The sequence below is a fragment of the Rhynchophorus ferrugineus genome, unplaced genomic scaffold (assembly GCF_030347505.1).
Source record: "Rhynchophorus ferrugineus isolate W39M unplaced genomic scaffold, kcgeb_rfMv2 rfM7, whole genome shotgun sequence".
NCBI lineage: Eukaryota > Metazoa > Arthropoda > Insecta > Coleoptera > Curculionidae > Rhynchophorus > Rhynchophorus ferrugineus.
The window spans coordinates 1,808,985-1,831,009 of NW_027472586.1; the positions used below are offsets into that span (position 1 = coordinate 1,808,985).

A 22,025-nucleotide genomic window follows, 5' to 3' on the forward strand; every position below is an offset into this window, starting at 1 on the left:
GTTTGATCTTATCCATATTTTAAAAGTTTAGAATTTTAGAACCATGTTATCAAGAGGATTTTTAAAATTTATTACAGCAATTTTTGTGACCCCCTAGAAAAATTAAATCAGTATATAAAATGTTGTCATCACATTATTTCACCTTTTTTTGCCAAAATATATACACAGTGGATTTTTAATGAAGGCTTTTTAGTAATCTTGAAAATTATGTGCGGTACTGAAGCCTATATATTTGCTTCAGACTACCTTCTTGTGCCTCTAAGGAGGTTAAAACTATTCACATAGCTGCAAGAACTTTAGAAAATGTCCATTTTGAAGTAAAAGAACATGAACATTAAGAATAGAAATGTATTTCAAATTTTAAAGCTTATTTTCTGAAACCAGTTTTTTAATTCACATGATTTATCAGGTTATAATTACACGATTTTTGGAAATTAAGAGAAAAATCTTTGTATATCTCTCTATATAAAGAAGCATGAACTTTGAAAGAAAACCATCTTACTCCACCATACATAAGTAGGAAGTCCCCAGACTGTAGCTTTTTGATTTTTTATTGTGATTTAAAAATAAAGCTATAATTTAGACCTCTAGACCAGAATACCCCCTTTATCCATGAAGAACATTTAAATTACACACCAAAAAAATAAAACACCGCTTTGTGTAACATATAATCTATATTTAATATCGTTTATTACAAAATTTTTCATTTTTTTCTTTAAAAAAAAACAAAACTATACAATATGACACTAAAAGTAATATATGAATGGGTATTTCTAGTGACAAGAACCCTTATCACGATGAAGAATCAGGTAGTGCACCATCCGAAGACCAACCCGCCGGCGCGGCAGGCCCGGTACCCCGCAAGTCTGTGCTCTTTGAGAGTCGATTAACCGTAAACTTACAACGAGGAATAACGTAACGAGTATGCGCGGGAGGTACCGCCCCGCTGGTCCCGCGCCGGCCTACTTTGGTGACCCCCCTTCCAGTAAAAAACGAGAATATGATAGTACCCCCATCTGAACGAAGTCAATATCATACAAAAAAAAATAGTTGATAAGGACTTTATCACAGCTGAAATGCGTCACCGATCGATGACAATACATAATATAACTGAGCGGGAATCGCCGGTAGTCTCGCGGCCTGTTGCGCCGTTATGTGAAACGACGTGGGGAATCCGAGAAGCCGCGAGACCAGAGCGATTCGCGCTACTGCAAACGCGTCCCATCGGGATGCTAGAGACCCTCCGCTACGCCTACAGGGTGAACCGGCAACATTTTTAGTGCTTCCCATTCGTCCTCTCCAACGTAGCCCTTGATTATGACGGCTAGAACAAAAACGAATCGTCAGACACCCCGTAGACGAGCAGAAGAACATCATACAATTGACAAGGTTTACTCTAAATATACTCATATATATATCTATCGCGACTTTTTGATCAATTTTATACAATATATAACAATAAACAGTGATGTAGATGACCGAGAAGGATAAACACACTCCCTACTATGCTCCGAAGAGCTTTTCTAAGAAAAATAGTATTGTCAACACGTCCATCATCGATAATCGAAAGCTCAAAAAATGCAATGGAAATTAAAACAAGCTCAATTTTCAAGAACACAAAAAATTAATAAAACATTGGGTTTATCTTTGCTTCCGAAGTATATGTACAAATATATATATATAAGTCAATATCAAAAAAAACAACTTCATTTTGATTTCATCCTACATCACATCGGTTTTGTATCGTTAAGAAATAATACTCACTGTTTTTTCTGTTAATTAGAACAAAAACAGTATTTATGACTATGTATGAACAATGTCCAAGATTGATTCCTTCTGTCTATAGTCTGTGGTATGCATTGTGTTGAAGGATATTGAACCATATAGTCCGGCACCTGGAAATAAAAAAACATTCAACACGATGAAATAATAACACTAATTCCCTCATTAAAGAACCAGTCATGTTTTCATAAAATGGCGAAGGCGCCCAAGGCAATCTTTGACCTATATAATTTTTTAATATAAAACTCCTCTAATGTATTCATTTTTTAATCTTAGGAATAAACAGGCGCCATATCGAAAAACTAAACAAAGTGCACTATCAAGCATCGTGGTTCATACACACGAGACTGTGTAAACATGTACTTATATACCCACTACTGATAACTAATATTATGAGCATTACATAAACATTTTAAAAACCATATTTACTGAAATACCATCGACAAGTTTTAATGGAGGCGATTTTTTTTCTTCATAGATGAACAAAAACATTGAACAAAAATAACAAACCTGACAAAGAAGTAAGCTCTCTTGGCAAACTGGTTTCCCTGGTTTTGAAGCTCTTCTCGTGGGTGCTCTCCTGCTTCTCACTGGGCTTATGACCGTTCTCGTCAGCTAAAACCGTGGTTGCAGGTCCGATTATTCGAATTTCTTGTGTGGTGCCCAACAGGTATTTGAAGAATTCGTATGTTGACCAACAGATTGCCGTGGAAGGCATTTGGAACATTATCCTGCAAACATAGCGACGTAAAAAAGACGTCTTGATGGTTTCTGAGCTAATCTTGCCTGGCTTGCATGCCTCTAAAGTATCCGGATGGTCCCCTCAACCGATATATGAGTTTCATGCCTTGCACCAAACCTTGAGCTTTGAGGTTCTGTTGTGTGTTCAGTAAAGTCTTGCAAACGTCCAGTGGAGTTGTAATGGCGGAAGCCACAGCTCCAGCCAGCGCACCGCTGATCATATGAGCGCCGGGATTGTACTTGCGTTCTTCGTTCGTCACCTACAATCAAGAAACTTTACAATCCCGGTCTTGGGAAACCCAAAGATGGTAGTACCTTTTGGGCAAACTCGTACACCATAAAGTGGATGCTCTGGAAAGGTACGTTCATGGTTAACTGCGTGGTATACGATCTGTAGAAAGCCTTGGGCCCTTCGGTCCTGTATATATCCAGTATGCAGCTCATCACAGACTTGTACGGGGAATTGACCATTTGCATTCTCTGTTTCACCACTAAAACAACAAAAAATTAACCGTGGTGATGTAAAGTAATCAATAAAAAATATGATCAAGCTAGAAATATTAACAACAGAAATATTGATACGATTTTCGGAGTTTACCATTCTTCTCGATTAATCTTTTCCCTAGCAAATTTATTTTAGCTACTTTATATAATTTCCTACATTTCCGGCTTTTTTATTAGGAAAAAGTTAATTTCATTTTAAGTAACTCTATAATTCAACATATTCAAAATGTTTGATGAATTCCAACTTTCCCCATACCCATGCGCTTTCATAACTTTTCTGAAAGGAAAAAAACCAAAATGCATCATTTGTTTTGCACGGTTAACTAGATGTTTATGTTTTCAATAATTGAAGCTTGACCCCTATAATATGGCATTTTTTAAGTAGGCCTTGATTAAGCAAAATATAATTAAAGGTGGTTAAATAAAGTATGCGTTACAACCAGTTAATATTCATCGCTACTGCGATTCCAATAAACAAAATCGCGTAAACCGAGCGAGTAGTATACGGGATGATAATGAATACTACTGAAAATAGAAAGTAAACAAACGTTTTAAAAGTCAGCTTTGATAAAAGCTGGGACGTTGTAAATAACGAATTATCGTCGTCTAAACAGCGACCGCAAACAGTGGTACAACGAATCGGGAATGATAATGGGAACCTTATAAATTAACCGAAGCAACGTTCATTAGAAGAAGAAAGAAATCGATATCGCGATAGTAGACCAAGGACTTTCTTTCGCCTAATTACGGAGCTTTTTAAAGGTAGGTTCGGATAGAAAAAAAATAGTTCAAGGTTTGCCGCGAGTTCTCATTGTATCGAAAGAATAGACCCGGAAAAAAATCACCGGTAGAATCAATTCTGGTTTCCTTCAAGGTGACCGGTGGTCGGTACCTTTCGGTTTGCATTTCGGTGCTGTACCCATAATAAAAAAAAAGATATACACATACTACATACATACCTTCGGCGGGATTCAGGACTCCGTCGTGGAATAGCGTGGATAGACAGCCAGCTGCACCTGAAACATGAAACAACGGTCACTTGATGCGGAGTTAAATCACACGACCCTAAGTAGGGACCGTGTGTAGTTTCTCGAAAACCCTCGTATAGACAATATGGCTTTTTAAAACCGTAGTAGCCATATTAGTAATACAAATTGCTGAATGCATTATTCATTACATCTCATTTACATTCGGGTTCATACATAAATGCGATTATTATGGGTTTTAAATCTGAACAAATAAGTGGCATGAAAAAAATTATGTTATATCGAAGTTATTGACTTCTAGTGCATTGTATAATATAATATAGTTTTCTTTTATCTCGAGTAATGAAAGGTTATATCACAGTCCACTTTTTTATTTATTATATTGTTACTAGTCGTTTTCAACTAACCTACAATTTATCTTTATGATAACTTAAATCTAGGTATATAACTAGGAGGACACATCGGCCTTATCTCAGTATCTGGCGAAATAATGTTTATACATGTCACTACTGTATTTTTTATTATATGCACCTGACTACACAAGTTCAGATGGTTTGATTCTTTTGAGTTTGTGTCCTGCTCTGGTTGTATCCAAAAGTTGCAATACTTCAATATTCTCATGAGAATGGAGTCTTTCTTCATGCCCCCTTGCAATTCTCTTGATTTCTTGACTGACTGTGGTTATCTGAAGGTCTCGATATAAGTAATCAGTCCTGTAGTATTTAGGTGCGTCCACAATACCTCTCTGGATTTTGTTCTGAAAAATTTGTATTTTATTTACGTTACTCTTTGCAGAACATCCCCATAATTGAACTCTATATCCATATCGGTTTCGGTATTTGCTTATATAATAGCAATTTATTATGTACTGATAATTGTCATTTTCTTCCAATTAGCCAATACATTTTCCTATATTTCCATTTTCCAGCGATGTTTTGCATCAAGATTCATTCCGAGATATTTAGCGTTGTTGCTATATGGAATGATATATTATTTAATGTTATTGGTGTTTGTACGGTCTGATTGTAGGTGAACTGCACATGCACAGATTTACATCCGTTAATTTTTATTTTCCAAGCTTGTGTCCAATTATATATTTGTCACTTGCTTGTTGTAATTTTCGCGTGGCTTCTTCACTATTGTCTCCGACAGCTAAAATCGCAGTATTATCAGCAAATGTGGCCAACGTAATATTCTCCATTTGTGGTACATCACAAGTGTAGAATAGATAAAGCATTGGCCTCAGTACACTTCCTTGTGGTACACCTGCTTTAGCTTCTTTTATTGTAGAGTAAGCTTCTTCTTGTTTAACTCTAAACATTCTGGATGTAATGTATGATTTTAGCAGTTCGGCGTGTTGTTTTGGTAACATTTTCTGTGGCTTATTAGCAAGGCCTTCTTGCCAAACCTTATCGAATGCTTGTGCTACATCTGCTGCGAGAACATCGCTGAGCATACTTTTTTATTTCGTAGACTTTTTCAATAACATCTATTATTCTGTGGACCTGGTCAATTGTTGAATGCTTGTTAATAAACCCAAATTGGTGTGACGGTATTAGGTTTTTCCTCTCTATGATATTGTCCATTATGAATGATTAAATTAACAATAATCAGGATTCTGAAAAAGCTCCTTAGATCCTTTGGAATGGATTAGTGAATTCTTTGTTTACGTAGAATGCTTGGCTTTTTATTTCTATTTTTCCGTCTGCATTTCAAATATTGCACTAGCTCTTGTGGCATCAACTCTCATTATTTGTTTTTCTTCTATAACTTCTTTTAGATATCCTGCCTAGTTCATGTGATATTATTGATATTCTATGCAATATATGCAGTATACGCAATATATACAGTGCCAAAAGTCTAGGAAAAAGTATTGCAGGTTTTATGTTTCTGAAATGTTTAGTGTTACTGTGTATCTAAACTTTGAAGGTATGTGTTACGCTGAAATATAAATGAATCGATTAACAATAACAGACATTCTGAAAAATATTTTTTACATCCTTTGGAGTGGATGAGTGAATTCTTTGTTTATGTGGAACGCTTGACTTTTTATTTCTATTTCTTGGTCAGAAAGAGATGTTACATTAACTCTTGTGTCACCAACTGTTATTATTTTTGTTGTCTTTTTTTAATTTGCAACCTATAAGTCTAGGAAAAAGTAATGCACGTTTTATGTTTTATGTGTAATTTTCAGTGTTACCTTCTCGCTCTCTACGACTGAATAAGTTTAAGCAATGTTTATAATGGTGAACAAGTTAACGGAGCCCTTTCTGTGTTTTAATTGATGGACATGCGAAATTGAACCGGTGAATATAAGCAGTAATTTCTTCTTCGGTCACGATTTATTGAAACCTATATGTGTAAACAGATACGTGCGCACCAGCAGCAAGCAGACCAACATAAACAGGTCAAGAATAATAATGGGAGCGCATTCGTATTCTCCGTGAATTCACAGAAAACCGCTTGAGCTTATAAAAGGGGAAAAACCACCGGTAATCCCGCCGACAATACACGTGACACTCGTAATTCATCGGAACCAACATGGAGGATGATTCATTCATTCAGATTCTTGTTTCACTTACTGGCACGACCATTTCTTATCGTTTACAATAATCGGGAGCCTCGTGAGGACCAATGCGAATTCGTTAAACCGCACTGGAGCAGGAAACAGACAACGGGTTGGGTGTCAATACAGCCAGTCGCCCTGTGTACGCCTCGCGAAAATAAAACCGAAATCTGGGCGTTTGCCAGACGCGTAGCTGCATTTTTCCGTACAACAACACAGTCTACGCCCACCATTCCGACCGTTCTTAATAAAATATGAAGGTTTCGACGGTGGTCACATGAACGTATTCTTTCACGGAATTATATAATCAGCTGTTTGTCGATGGAGACGATCTCCGCTGGACTATCGGGAGTGAACTAACCTCCTATCCACTACAAACGCATTGTTTAATTCATTAAAAATCGCCAGGGTACTGGTCATGTAATATATACAGCATTCAGGAAAAAAATACTGCGGTTTTCTTACTGGTTAACTTGTAGGATTGATAATTTACTTAAAATTCGCCTTAATATGCTTAAGTAGCATGTTTGATAAATACGGCCACATAGAAAGAGCAATTGTAACTATGTTTGAGCCCCCAGAGTCGGGGTTTCATGGTCTGGTCTGACATTTTATAAGATATATTAGGTTATGTTCATCCGGCATCCGCAACATCTGTCCCCAGGGAACGAGTTTTTTCAAAATATGGGCAAATAATTAACGATCGAAGAAATAGGCTCACGGGGGAAAAGTTGAACATGATAATATTCACAGTAATTTAAAAATATTTCCGTTCAAAAATGAATAAAACTTTATGGTTTAGATTTTTCAATGATTAGGTATAGGTTTACATTTTATTTAGTAGTTATGGTTATTGAAAATCTTTAGTCTTTAGGTTTTATTTAAGTTGTATTGTATATTTATATTTATTATGCTACTAGCGACCCGCCCCGGCTTCGCACGGGTGCAATGCTGATACTAAATTAAATACACTACAGAAAAAATATGAACGTTGTATATAAAAACATAGCGGCCCGCTCCGACTTTGCACGGGCATAAAATATATATGCCTATGTCACTCAATGAAAACATGATTAAAATCGATCCAGTATTTTTGGTTCATTCATTACTGCCCTTGGCCTGCACGCGTTAAATTTGGAGTAAAACAATTCCTCTTCCCCTATACTTACTATGAAGATTTCCTGCTAACTTTGGAATATCTAAATTCATACAATTTTTATTACATTACACATTTTTAAACGCAAATTTTAAATTTGTAATATCTCCGAAAATATTTGTTTAATTTACATGCTGTAAGGAACCATATTGATCTATATTAATTGCACACTGTATTTAAGGTACTTAATTCGATAAGGATTAATGCCGTATTGCTTAAAATAGCTTCGTAAATAAGCCATTTTCTCACGTAAAAAGTAAACAATAAAAATGGTTAATGTGGGTTATCCCTAAAAGATAAACATATACCATCGCGGACTTTTTTGTAGACCTTTTTATGGTGTACAATACTGTAGTACATTAATTTGATCTAACTCGTAGGGTTAGGCAGCGTTTTTGCTAATTGCTAAATAAGCCTAAAAAAATAGGTTAATTTACGACATCACGTTAGAAACCTCTAAAATTAGCAATGTTGCCTTAGTATATTATGCATGTATTATACATATAAACCTTCCTCTTGAATCACTCTATCTATTGAAAAAAACCGCATCAAAATCCGTTGCGTAGTTTTAAAGATTTAAGCGCACATAGGGATATAGGGACAGAAAAGGCGACTTTGTTTTATACTATGTAGTGATGTTATTTAAAAATAGCACAATTAATATATTAAAACACCGAGTTTTTTCAAAATATGGGCAAATAATTAACGATCGAAGAAATAGGCTCACGGGGGAAAAGTTGAACCTGATAATATTCACAGTAATTTAAAAATATTTCCGTTCAAAAATAAATAAAACTTTTATTGAAAAAGGGCTTGGTAGTTATTGTACGATCATTTTTACGTTCGTCATGGTTTAGATTTTTCAATGATTAGGTATAGGTTTACATTTTATTTAGTAATTATGGTTATTGAAAATCTTTAGTTTTTAGGTTTTATAAGTTGTATTGTACTATTTATATTTATTATGCTATGTTATTTAAAAATAGCAATTAATATATTAAAACACGATAAAACATTTTTGGTGTTATTATTCCATTCCTTTTTACACATCCACAGAACATTCAGTATAAAAGTAATCCTACTTCCTTTAAAATCATATTATCTATTACATGATAACAGCAATTAGTATTTTTTTTTTCCTTTTTTTTTAATGTTATCAAGTGAATGAATATATATACATCTTTGTCTCGCTTATACTACCATTAGAGCATATTAAGACATTTAAAATTAACTGCTCCAAGCATTTATCTCCGTCCTTTTCTATCTCACATTTTATACAGACAAAAATTCGTACATCTTCGTCAGACATCACTAATGGAAAAAAACAGTCGAACCGTGCATTTGACTGAAAATAGTAATTACTATTTTCAGTCGCTATTTTTTTGACTATCGACTGTTTCGACTGTTTTCAGTCGATAGTTCCCAACGCTAGTTTTGAAAGTAAACAGTGATAAACTCAAAGGGATCTCTTATGAGCTCCTACATAAATACAGGAAGGTTTAGATTTCTTAATCAAGATGCTATCTTCAATTAGAATCTAAATAGTAAGTCTTTCGTTACACTTGTTACACAAGTAAATTGAGAGGTTTGAAGACCGAAATTTATGACATGTGTTCCTACACAGAATCTTTTGAAGCAGACGTATCTGCGCCTTCAACTTCAAGCATGCAGGAACCAGGCAGTACAACATCAAAAAGAGCAAGAACTAAGTATATAGCCGTTCCAATGAAACGAGTATACTACCAAATGCAGTTTGTTGTGTTTTGCCCCAGTTAAAAAGAAACAGAATACTGTCTGATGCGTGGGAACATGTGACAGAATCAGTCCATAAAATTCGATTGGTATTGGTACTGGTCGACCATGTTGTCAAATGTGTGAAAAATTCTTTAAAACATTAATGAAAAAGTCACAGTTGACTCGGCAACATTAGTAATAACAGTTGTGTGTGTGTGTTGTTTATTATTGTTAAATTTCAAAAGGAAATATTATAGTTAATTTTCCAATTAAATGTTGTTGTAGAAATAGAACATTTTCCATTTTCATTTCAATTTAGTACTCAAATGTTAATGGTATTTAATTACAATATTTTTTTAAATTTTTTCCTATAAATATTCTCACTTGTGGTACCCTCTGGCGTTTCATCTTAAACGCTTCGTTTTCATCGAAATGTCACAGTGAAAAAGAAATTGGGAGTCTTGCAGACGATTAGAATAGCGACCTATTAATTAACTCACTATTTAGTTCATTAAAGAGCTTTAAGGGTAAATATCTAGGGCTCGGTGAATGGACGTAAAAGGAAATGAAACAGTTATGTGACCGATATTTATTGACATTATGGAAATACAGAAAATATAATAAATAAAAAGGAATGGTAGCGCGGTGTTACCTGAAGAGATTCTTGGGCAGTCGATGGTGGCACGTCTGAATTAAACGAAGCCAGTTACCGAATGGTCTAAAGTACCCTTCAATAATATCCCAGATCAAAGTCTCGGGGTTGTCCGATCTTCGTTATCGTTTGCTGAACGTCGGTGCTGGAACCCCGCACGTGTTCAACATCGGGGATAATATTTTCTGGGTATTTTGTAGGCCGCTATTCTAAGAGGTAAAATTCGACATGCCTCAAAGTCGCTACGGAAATAAATGTTTCGTACATAAATAGGAAACCTAAGGAGGCTATTGTCATATAGATAAGTGTTTCGTAACGACAAAAGAACTTTGGAAACGTAAGGAGTTAGGTTCTTGTTAACCTCTGGGAAATTAGGGATTGACTGGATATGCTTATTGCTATTGTTTGTGCATCGTTGGAGTAACACTAGTCCTTATCATATCATATAAAAAAACGACCAATTATAGCTGCATACTATATTGGCCATGATATGACATGACAATAACACGCGCTGCAAAAACTATAGATATACAGATAGCACATCACTACATAGTATAAAACAAAGTCGCCTTTTCTGTCCCTATATCCCTATGTGCGCTTAAATCTTTAAAACTACGCAACGGATTTTGATGCGGTTTTTATCAATAGATAGAGTGATTCAAGAGGAAGGTTTATATGTATAATACATGCATAATATACTAAGGCAACATTGCTAATTTTAGAGGTTTCTAACGTGATGTCGTAAATTAACCTATTTTTTTAGGCTTATTTAGCAATTAGCAAAAACGCTGTCTAACCCTACGAGTTAGATCAAATTAATGTATTACAGTATTGTACACCATAAAAAGGTCTACAAAAAAGTCCGCGATGGTATATGTTTATCTTTTAGGGATAACCCACATTAACCATTTTTATTGTTTACTTTTTACGTGAGAAAATGGCTTATTTACGAAGCTATTTTAAGCAATACGGCATTAATCCTTATCGAATTAAGTACCTTAAATACAGTGTGCAATTAATATAGATCAATATGGTTCCTTACAGCATGTAAATTAAACAAATATTTTCGGAGATATTACAAATTTAAAATTTGCGTTTAAAAATGTGTAATGTAATAAAAATTGTATGAATTTAGATATTCCAAAGTTAGCAGGAAATCTTCATAGTAAGTATAGGGGAAGAGGAATTGTTTTACTCCAAATTTAACGCGTGCAGGCCAAGGGCAGTAATGAATGAACCAAAAATACTGGATCGATTTTAATCATGTTTTCATTGAGTGACATAGGCATATATATTTTATGCCCGTGCAAAGTCGGAGCGGGCCGCTATGTTTTTATATACAACGTTCATATTTTTTCTGTAGTGTATTTAATTTAGTATCAGCATTGCACCCGTGCGAAGCCGGGGCGGGTCGCTATTCTATTATATTAAACAAACGATAGCTAAACTGACAAGAGCGTCGTTATGCCTTAACTACACAAATTAATAACTGCATTTTTTACTAAATAAAGATACCGTTAATTATTTTCGTTAATTATCTTTTCGTGGCATTTTATTTTAATAGAACGATAATACAGCAGTCGTTGCCGCGTTGCTGAAAGAATAGAAAGCGATTTTATCTCGCCGTATTCATTGTCACCCTCGATTTTGACCACAAAGGTCAACCTCAACATAAAAATCAACGGCGGACAGACGAAAATGAAATGCAGAACTGGTATCTATGGAGATGTGAAGAAACGAACAAAAACTCGTTATAATTTTTTTACCGAATGCATTTAAGACTGTCTTTTTCCACATATTTTTAAATAATCTCAAATTTTCTTCAATCTCCAGCCGTTGATATAGGCAATCGATCTCCTCAAGCCTCATGAATGAGATTTGTGAGTGAAACCTCCACCGAATGACCGTCCCAGTGACTTGCAACGTTGAAAATTGAGAAAAGCAAAATCAATACCTGCCAATATGAAGGGTACTGTTTATATTTTAAGGCCACTAATGAAAATATGGCAATTTATGAACGAAAAAGGCCCTATTGTTTTTGGAAGTACCGTCCATGATGTTTAATACACTTTTACATACGCTTGAACCAATCTTCGTAACATTTTTTTCAAAAAACATTAATTAAGAAACAGTCTAGAGAGGCAAGATTTAATCAGAATTAAAAAGAAAGAAATAGTGTCAAGAATGGAAGTCAAGAATCAAGAACAGTAGAATTCTTATAGTCGATGACGGAATTCGTATCATCCAAAACCAGACAGACGATTTCGTAAATCCTTTCCATGCAATTCATAATTGTTTCCACCATTAGGTATCGATTTAATTAACATCTTTAATTGTATATATTTTTATTATTCATTTAAATGACAAAGACAAACTCTGCATTAATTTACGCAAAGAAGAGAGAAAATAAATAGTAAACACGAGTTATGCTCAAATGATAAAACGTTCTGAAGAAGGTCGTGGTTATAAAGTACAAGGTACAAGTTAGTTTAGACAAGGTTCAATCTATGAATAGCAACTCTTATACGTAATTTATTGGGAATTACTGAAAAAAACCAAGAAACATTCATTGGATCATTCAGACGTTGTCCCGTGAAAATAACAAAACTTTGAAAATAATTTCATTTCATAAAACAATCATCAGCCTTCTTGGAACCATGCAGACTTTGTAGCCGCCATTGTTTAGATTTTGGACAGTTCCAAGCGTGTATCAAACGCGAACAACCAGTGGTTATCGATATTGGCCGTCACGCGAGCAAAAACAACAAAGTTAACAATCAACCGCATTGAAAAACATCGCCCAAAACAAAACAACGTCATCCTAATCTAGAGGTTCGCCATTCAGTCAGCCCAGATAACCGATTTATCACGCTACATGCCTGATTATGGCTCACAAGCATCTCGAACGTTGATTTTTTATCGCCTTTAAGATCGATTATGTAAAAAGTGAGTACAGCGACGTCATTAAGTTCGATAAGCCTGAGTATGGCTTTTTTCAGATAAAAGTAAATATTTGGAAAATCAAACTGATGAGCCCAGAATAGCACAATATATGATACGAAGGTCGTTCAGTAGTCCTTTATGACAAACAAATTGAGAATTTCACTAAACTTATTCCATATAAAAAACTTGTCAACCTCCTCTAGATATTTCCCTTTGTTATTGCAGTAAAGTCTACTCCACGAAGCTCAAGACATCGATCAATTACATAAAACCGATGCAATTGATCACAATGACATGGAAAACGAAATGAAAACACTCCAAACAGTGCTGGTTTTACTCGTTAAAAAACCAAACCAAACTCCATTGAGGAGTTTATTAGGATATTTGAAAGACTTCATGTCGATATCACGATGAATGATGAATAACAAAGTCAAAACCAAATAAAAACGGTTTAAAGGAGTTAGAAGATAATATTATCGAGGTATTAAAACAGGGAATCTCCAACAGTAACAAACAGCAAGTCGTAAATACGCGAGATAAACGTCAAAACGCTTCGGGGAAAACGGCCTAGATAACAATGACAAACTTGATAAGGATTTTCATAAAAAAACCACAGCCGTCATTCTAAATCCCTATATCAGTTGATTTAAAAAATGCAATTAATATTAAAAGGCCTGGTAGGCGTTGTCTCATATCTGGTGGAACCATAGGATTTAAAATTGTGCGTTGAAACTGTTAAAAATCCCACAGAAATCAATAAATCAAGCCTTTTAATGATACAAAAAATAACGCGATCGCTTAATATCATGATACAATACGCAAACCGGCAAATATTTATTTAATAATGTGTGAACAGTTTCCAAAGAACGAGGATGATGTTAAAATGACATGAGATGACGTGAACGTGGGTCGTTATTACACTGCCCAACAATCTGTTGACTTTAAAAACCTGAAAAGGCGCCTATTAACTCTAGTTTTTAAGATATCAGTGATATTTTGATATGGTTTCCATACAAATGTTGCAATTCGTGTTCAGCTATATCACAAGAACGGTTGAAAGACGAAAAACCATCAATAAAAAACCATATAGATGATGTATGTTGCTCGAGCCCTCCTATAAAGACTGGAAATTAAGACAGAGTGCGAGATGAACTCAATAAGCCTATGGCAATTTAAAATATTATTAGCACGTGGACTAAATATATACCATTTTCATTAAATCGTATATATTACATACTTAATAGAGCTATTTTTTTTTCTCTATCACATTCTTTTTAATATTATTCCAAAATAAGTAATGACCGATTCATGAAGTCCAGAAAACATCTGACTTTTTGTTGTTGGGCAGTATCATACGACGATTAAAACATCTAATATGGCCGCGATACCATCAGCCACAAAGCGGCAACACAGCGCACGCTCGACAACGTTGCGCCGCTACCTCCGCCATCTGCCGACCGGATAAGCCAACCGGCGTTCGAATCGACAACACCCAGGCCTTCCGGATTTTCCGTTTTACCATGCACAGTTGCCGAATATAAAGAAACGTCAAGGGCTCCCATCACTACGATAACAAAAAAAATGCATACAATATCGGATGGATTTTCCTAGAACTGATTATCAACACTCTAGGCATCTAGTTATCGTTCAAGTGTCAAACACAGCAAAATACTCGACCCGCGAGCTAACTCTGCCTCTAAAAATTCCTTCATTTCCGATTCGTACCAAATCAGAACATCTTCGATTTGATGTTATTCGAGGCATCCGCTGTTATTTGTTATTAAACAGCGCGGCGGCCTTGAAATAGTAATATCAAGTCCGTTGGTCTTAATAGGAATAGCAGTCGACTGCCCAAAAGCGAAAACAAAATCCGAGGAAAAAAACATTCCAGTGTGTTTAGGCTACGGACAACATTCGCGATCTATTTCCGCAGATAGTCAATTAAAAATTCCCGAAAGCCACGCTCATATTCATTAAACGAAATAGCGGTTTTCCACTTGCATAAAACAAATAACCGGCTGTCATTTCCCAGAATCGGCTTGTTTGTTTTAAAGACACTTAATATAATTGAAAAAAAAACACATTATAATTCCTGTTGAGTAATTGCGCCGCATACAATCCTTATCAGGCCGCATTATGAATAACAACGAAAAAAAAAACTCAATAAAATCAATTCACAGACAAAAAGTCTATTATTAAACAATATCGCATCTTCCATGAGCCCAATAAATCTAATCAATGTCACCGCGATCTCAATCCATTTCATCGTAAAAATGTCATCTTCATTTATGACAACAATCAAGTGAAAATAAAACGATAAATACACCTTTTGGGTTCGGGACTTTATTGAAATATGTTACAATATAATGTCACCTTGCTATTGTAGTCCGTATTTCGTTAAATGCGGGGAAAGATAGTACCCATAACGAAAATAAAAAAGCTAAAAATAAATCGGTATTGAAGGTTAGGCCTGGTTGTTTATATGTGTCAAGATTGTGAGGTTATGATGTAACAAGGAGATGCGAATATCTCGTACTTTAATGTTAAATTAACTATTACAATTATTCGAAAAAACAACAGTTCTTATCAGGTACGTGCTTCCGTTAAATATATTGTGTTACGTTGTCCTTTATTTGTACAAATTAACAACAACATTGTTTCCCATTTACTGGAGTGTCAAGCAAATAGGTATTTATAAATAGAATATTATATTTTTTTAATGCATAATGTCAAAGAAAATTCTTATGAGTCGTATAAGGTAATAAAATGTTTCCATTATGTTTACTACTACTTAAATAGTTCACATACTAAATAAGCCTTAATAATGACAATAAAATAACACGTAACGGCCTTGAAACTTTAATTTTAGATACCTCCAAGACTATGCACAACAGTTGGTCTTTATGATAAACACGGCCACAATATTAAATATAGTACTAAATCTATTTAACTAAATCAAATATTGACTGTTTGTTGTGTCAAAAGTTTTCCACAAATGATGTAAATATTCTCCTTAATTGATAACGACAATGTAACACAATTGAACGTTCACTATTTGACTTACCATAGCATAAAGTGTGGTATCTAGAGCTGGGCACGAGATCTTTGAAGGTTTCCTTGAGGAATTCGTATGAACTGAAATATACGGCATGTGCAGGTCCAGCCCCCATGATCATAGCGCCCATACCCCTGATGGGTCTCAGAATACCTTCTTGTCTGACCATTTTGAAGAACGTCTGTCCTATACCATCGGACCCTGGCGTAATCAGTGACTGCATTCGAGTCTAAAATACAAGACGCATTCATAAAACATAGTATTATTTAGATGGTTCAAAATTCCTGTGGCCTAACCTTAAAACATAAACAAAAATTATTTTAAGAAAACATTATCCGAATGTATATCGAGCTAAATACGGTAAGTTCTCAACGTATTACTCGATATATTAACTAGTTTTATTTCTTAAATGCGAGAAGTAAGTGAATTTTGACTGAATATAACTAAACAGCCTTGAACATAGTATTCTCGCAGATATAATAAAAAGGCGTTATTCTGAGGCTGAAAGATAGAGACGTCGGCTCGTCCAAAACGAGAATGTTCTTAAATTAGACGAAATCATCCCAAAATATCCGAATAATAGTCGAAATATCGTTTGTCCATCGCCTAACCTCAAACTACGGATGACATTTTCATATGTTCAAATTCGAACATATTGGAGACGACTTTTGCACGGACATTTGACGGGATCCCTTTTACCGAACACTTACTTTAACGGAGTCCAACGGGTACATCACGCAGTGCTCCATAACACCAGCGATGGCACCCGCAATCATATGGGTACCAACATTGTCTGTCGGGAGAGTTTCATAATCGTCGGCGTTCATTTTTCGGATCTAATCGTTACTAATTGCTATATATGCTGGTCGAGCGATACTCGTTCGGCTGCCAACCCTCCCTATCTGTCCCTTTCGCTCGCTGTCAGTGGCTGTTTCTCCGATTTGTAGTCTTTCACGAAAAATTTTGTCCTCTCGATGGCTAACCCTCGCCCAACACACACCACATCCGCGAAAAAGAAACTGGCGGATTCATCCAGTTCCCTCATTTATTTGTCAATGTGACTACGCGGTTGCCAGAAACGTCAACGACCCGAGACGAAAATTCGACATTACAACACAAAAAAAGACACATTCGCGACAGTTTTCGAAAACACGAATTAAAAATCGATTTCGCGAAGGGCTTTAGTGAGAATTTATCTGAAAAAAATGGCTTTCCGTCACTTTTCGAGGTTCCACATACCAGAGACCGGCAAATTCGCGGCAATTTGGCAACGTGACAGCGTTTATTCCTCTCAGTTCTACCCATATGACGCGCGCAAACACGAGGTGCCAGCTATAGAGTGTCTCAAACATAACGTCCGCCAGCAATATAAAAATAGAGTTGACCAAAAATATTATGCAGAATTGCGTAACCTCGGCGAAAGTTAAAATATTTGTTAATGCATATATACCAAATCCTATTAATTCTGTAACTGATTTTTATTATTTTTATTCTTTATATAACGATCACTATGTTTGTTAATTTTGGTGACATTACATCAAATCATTTTTAGAGAACGGATTGCGATTTATAAATAAAAACAAAAGACATTTTTCGCTTAAGGTACAAATAATTCCAATTATTTCCGGTGTGACAATGAATAGATTTTTAGTAAAATTAAGCTAGATGACTAATTGAGGAATACCAATTCAAAAATAATACCATAGAACAGATTCAGAAGATACAGTAATTCAAAAAATAAGAGGATATTGATGACATAATAAGTATCAAGTATGACTTTGCAACGTCATCGTATTTTTCTTTTGACAATTACGTCGATATGACAAATGTAACACCGAAAACCAAGTTTCTTCTGATAATTAAATAATTTATTTCTTCGTACGTCGATCATCCTTGGTAAACTCAGTATTTTTCGGGTCATTTTTGGTACGGTACCAGCTTGTTATACAACGCAATACTTTTTCAGCAGAAAACAAAAATAATATTCTGGGTGCGATTGTTATGCAACCAGTAATCCTCGTGCATAACCCCCCTTAAATTTTCATTTATTTTTTGTTGTATACGGATTTTTATTGCAATAATCATTGCTAAAACAAATATTTGCAGATGCTTTATACTTCGGTTATTTGTAAGACGCCTTGCGATGTTGCGTCATCGATATTCTACGGTTTAAAATGGCCGCCAGTTCGTAGAGGATGTTAACATTTCTTTTTCAATTATCACAGCCACCTTATTGCCATTCCCGTTTAAAACTAAAAAATCGAGAAGATAAAAGTTAGGTTATATAACGACAAAAACAAATGAAAAATTATAAATATTTTGTGTTATTTAATAGTCTTCTTTTTTGTTTAATTTTTTTCCTGTTCATTTAACGTTATTTATAGATAAATCAATAATGTAATAAAGTCTGTTGTAACTTGATAACGGAATAGTAACAAGAAAGATCAAAAGTTCGTATGGTAGAAAAGGACGGGAGGTCGGACGTCTTTCTCAATGGGCGTTGCTTCCGTAGAAACGAAAATTATGATGGCTGTGATTCCGTCGATTAAATAATATCAACGATGAAGGGTTCAAGGTCGTACTTTGGCTAGATGTCAACGTGTGATGAGTAATCCTATCTACCTGTAATAATGAGGAGAAAATCGTGTGGGTTAAGTAGTCTGTAAAGTCTTCTTATTAAAGTCAATAAACACCAGGTAGTTTGGAAAGTGTGGTGACGGATAAGTCATAAAATTTATTATGTTTCAAGTAGGCCTTTAAACAGCACAAAAGAACAGAAGCACAAATACTTAATGCCACGCAATGTGATTCGATACAACATTCATTTGTTTTCAATACAACCCGCTTTTGTTTTCAAGGGCAAGGCACTTTTATGAGAAACTGTGCGTAATTTATACTAGTTACACTTTATTGTAACTCTGTCTCACAACAACTGTTGAGTAATAGAGAAATGAAAATGTTTTAGTGACTTTACCAATTTTATAGAGAAATGAAACAATGTTTTTAGTTTTACATTTGTATTTGTCTGGTCAAACATGCTTAACAAATATGTAAAATCTAAAGCGTAAATAGTACCTAGAAACTTATCAGATTAAAAATGTTTATTACAAATAAATATCAACATATCTCCAAAACAAAAAAATATATAATCGAATAATGAAATATAGATACAATACCTACAATCTGGGAAAATAATAAATCATAAACGAAAAATAAAACAATTTTTACAACGTATAATAATAGGTACAACAAAATAAATAAATATAGTTTTACTGTTTTTCCATTCTCGATAATAACAATAATGCCTTCCCCAATGGGGATTGGGCGGCATGACGCCTTCCTCAACACCCTCGGGAAGTATTGACAAAAAAAAATCCACGGGAAAAAATTGGTGTCCACTCTGAGTAACAAAAGAACAAACATATAAAAATAGAAGCTTTTGTCCGATCGTTTATTATTTGATTCGAAGCCAAACCTTACCTGTTGAATAAATGCAAATACATCACCGTGTAGAGAAAATGAAACATTTCTTTGCAGCGAGCACGACAAATAAATAAGTATAGTTCGAAAAAAAAGATGTCCACTCTGAATATAAAAATAGAAGCCTTCATCCGATAGAAATTATTGAATAAATGCAAAAACGTCATCACTTTGAGGATTCGGATCAATGAGAGGCTCTCCAGAACAGCTTAGAGTGGGTTCGTTATCATCCAAGAATCAGGGTGTGAATTGTTTGGGTTCAAAACATCAACTTGATGAAAAAAGACCCCTCTGAATATGAATATAAAAATCATATAAAAATATAAGCCTTTATTTTATTATTTGCCACGAAGCCAAAGGTCACCTTGTAGGAGCTACCAATGAAGAGCTACCCCGTATCAGTGAGCTACCCAAGAGCGAAGATGACGGTGACCGGTTTGGCTTCGACAATGCCAACGTTGAAAAAGACTAGTCGATACCAAGCACTCTAGAAAGCTTTTCCTCTATATGCTACAACGAAATTAACAAAAAAGAATCTATATATTAGGTTTTCTCCATCTTATATTCTAGCATACACTTACAGTCTAAAAAAATATCTATAGTAATCATTTCCGTTCATCGTTTGCCTAAATTTCACGAAAGTGGTTCATGTTCGGCAGTTACGGCAATCCAGCGGCCAAGGGATGGGACCTTCCCACAAAACCGTACGTTTATCTAAGAGTTATGGCAAACATTTCAGCTAGTATCATCGACAAACGAAAGAAACAAAACGTGGAGTGCCAGGAACGAGATCGATACGGTTTTGTGGAAAGCAGACGTCCAGCAAGTACTCTTAATACAATATACAATAGGTACGTTAATTAAATTGGTTGATCTTCATTAGGGGAATGTTCTCTGTGCTCGAGAGCACACCCGTACCTAAGAAATAATAAAAATATCATCCAACTTGTAATATATATCAATTTTCCATAAAAATGCGATTATTATTTAGTCTAGTATTGTAAAAGCGGCCCTAAAAATATCTTTCTCTCTCTCTCTGTGTTTCCATCGTTCCTTCATTATAATCCAATGGTGGAGGAGGACCGGTCCGGAGGTCCTCGTGGTTGACAGGTCATGTATACGTAGCATAGTGTGAATAAGACTGAAGCAGTTGCTGGTGATGCGGACCGGGGATCCGGTTCCGGCTCGACGAGGCGGGGGGACACGGCGGCTCAGAACAAGCGAGCCCTGCGCTTCAGCTCGTTCCTGCGCCACTGCGGCAGGCGGTAGAACTCCGACCTCGACAGCTGGAAGATGTTCTCGAACTCCTGTTCTGACAGATGACGCTGCGGGAAGAACCGACACGTGAGACGTGAGATTTAACTGCGTGGGCAGCTCCGGAGAATTGTTTCGCGGCGTCCACTGTCCAGATGGCGCCGCGATCGCATTTTGTAGTTTTATAGGTTTGTTCGATTCATGGTCCATTATGACGCATCCTCGACCCACGAAGTGCTATAGTCTTTTCAAAATAACACTGAACTCGGTTTAAATTCGTTTTAGAATCAGACAATATTTTCGTTCTCATTTTATTCTAGTTAAAAAAAGATGCAATGCTGTGTGATGGGCAGGCAAACGCTTTACTTGTTTTAATAATTTTCAAATCGCTGCATATTATTATTCCGGTTGAAAATGCCGAAGTCAGACAAAACAGATTGGGTCTCTAATCAGTTACTTCGAACAGGAGGAGATGATGGAGGCCTCCTCTTAAGAGTAAAATTTATTACAAAGCCAATCCAATCATTATTGGTGTTAAATATTAAGTTTCTAGGGTTTTATTGAAAATATTTTAGCTGATGAAGTAAGAATACTAATTGTTTTGCAGATATGCCAAAGGCATTAGGGGAATGCAGTGATTAACAGAACAAATTAAGGAGAAATACACTGATATCAAAATGACTTTACAAGGAACTTACTACTTTGGGTGCAGTGTACCCAAGGAAACAATAACTAAACGTAAAAGGTAAATATGCTCTCAAATTAAAGTAAAATACATTACTTGGAAATACAATTGTTACTTAGGTGGACTAGGCCTCCAGGGGATACCGCTGTATGTGTAGAAAAGAGTTCAATGGAAATATAATAAAACACAACCCTAACCTACAAACTGTTATAACTGTATAATTAATTGTAGTTTTAAGTCCTTCGATAATATGCAGTAGATGTACAATAATGTGAAAATATATTATATTTGATAACAGTATTTTTGTTTCATTACTTTATTTAGATTAGAATTTTGTTGTATATCCAAGCTAAAATGTACTAAAACTCCGAGTTGATGCCGCAACATTGCGACGTTCTGACGTCATCAACTCAGATGACGCGAGTTCACTGTTTTGTTGAACGGACCATATTCAAATGCCTTCACAACGAAATATTTCCTTGACTTC

General features: G+C 35.4%; 2 protein-coding genes and 1 long non-coding RNA gene across 22 annotated transcripts in view; 1 reads left to right on the forward strand and 2 right to left on the reverse strand.

Moving 5' to 3' along the window:
• Positions 1-655: 655 nt before the first annotated feature.
• mfrn (mitochondrial iron transporter mitoferrin) lies at positions 656-17,144 on the reverse strand. Its single transcript, XM_076410489.1, has 8 exons — positions 16,830-17,144; positions 16,129-16,348; positions 3,987-4,043; positions 2,839-3,014; positions 2,569-2,783; positions 2,293-2,513; positions 1,765-1,895; positions 656-1,324 (listed from the first exon to the last, which is right to left on the reverse strand). The coding sequence occupies exons 1-7, from the start codon at positions 16,944-16,946 to the stop codon at positions 1,804-1,806; spliced, it is 1,098 nt and encodes a 365-aa protein (XP_076266604.1). The 5' UTR covers positions 16,947-17,144; the 3' UTR covers positions 656-1,324; positions 1,765-1,803.
• On the forward strand, positions 15,518-21,836 carry LOC143200129 (uncharacterized). The gene is made up of 3 exons (XR_013006632.1): positions 15,518-15,654; positions 21,461-21,598; positions 21,658-21,836. It is a non-coding gene; the product is annotated as an uncharacterized LOC143200129 (long non-coding RNA).
• The window catches only part of Unc-115a (actin binding LIM protein Uncoordinated 115a), a 44,517-nt gene continuing 41,611 nt past the window's right edge, over positions 19,120-22,025 (reverse strand). For all 20 annotated transcript variants that reach the window (XM_076410479.1, XM_076410475.1, XM_076410480.1 and 17 more), the window contains one exon: positions 19,120-20,924. In XM_076410479.1, the coding sequence (XP_076266594.1) occupies positions 20,811-20,924 (114 nt within the window). In that variant the 3' untranslated portion in view covers positions 19,120-20,810. The remainder of the gene's footprint in view (positions 20,925-22,025) is intronic.

Coding starts and splice junctions, on each gene's coding strand:
- mfrn (XM_076410489.1), bottom strand. CDS start 16,946: ATGAACGCCGACGATTATGAAACTCTCCCGACAGACAATGTTGGTACC. Junction 16,349..16,829: donor ACCCGTTGGACTCCGTTAAA/GTAAGTGTTCGG, acceptor CTTGTATTTTAG/ACTCGAATGCAGTCACTGAT. Junction 4,044..16,128: donor ATACCACACTTTATGCTATG/GTAAGTCAAATA, acceptor TTCATGTTTCAG/GTGCAGCTGGCTGTCTATCC.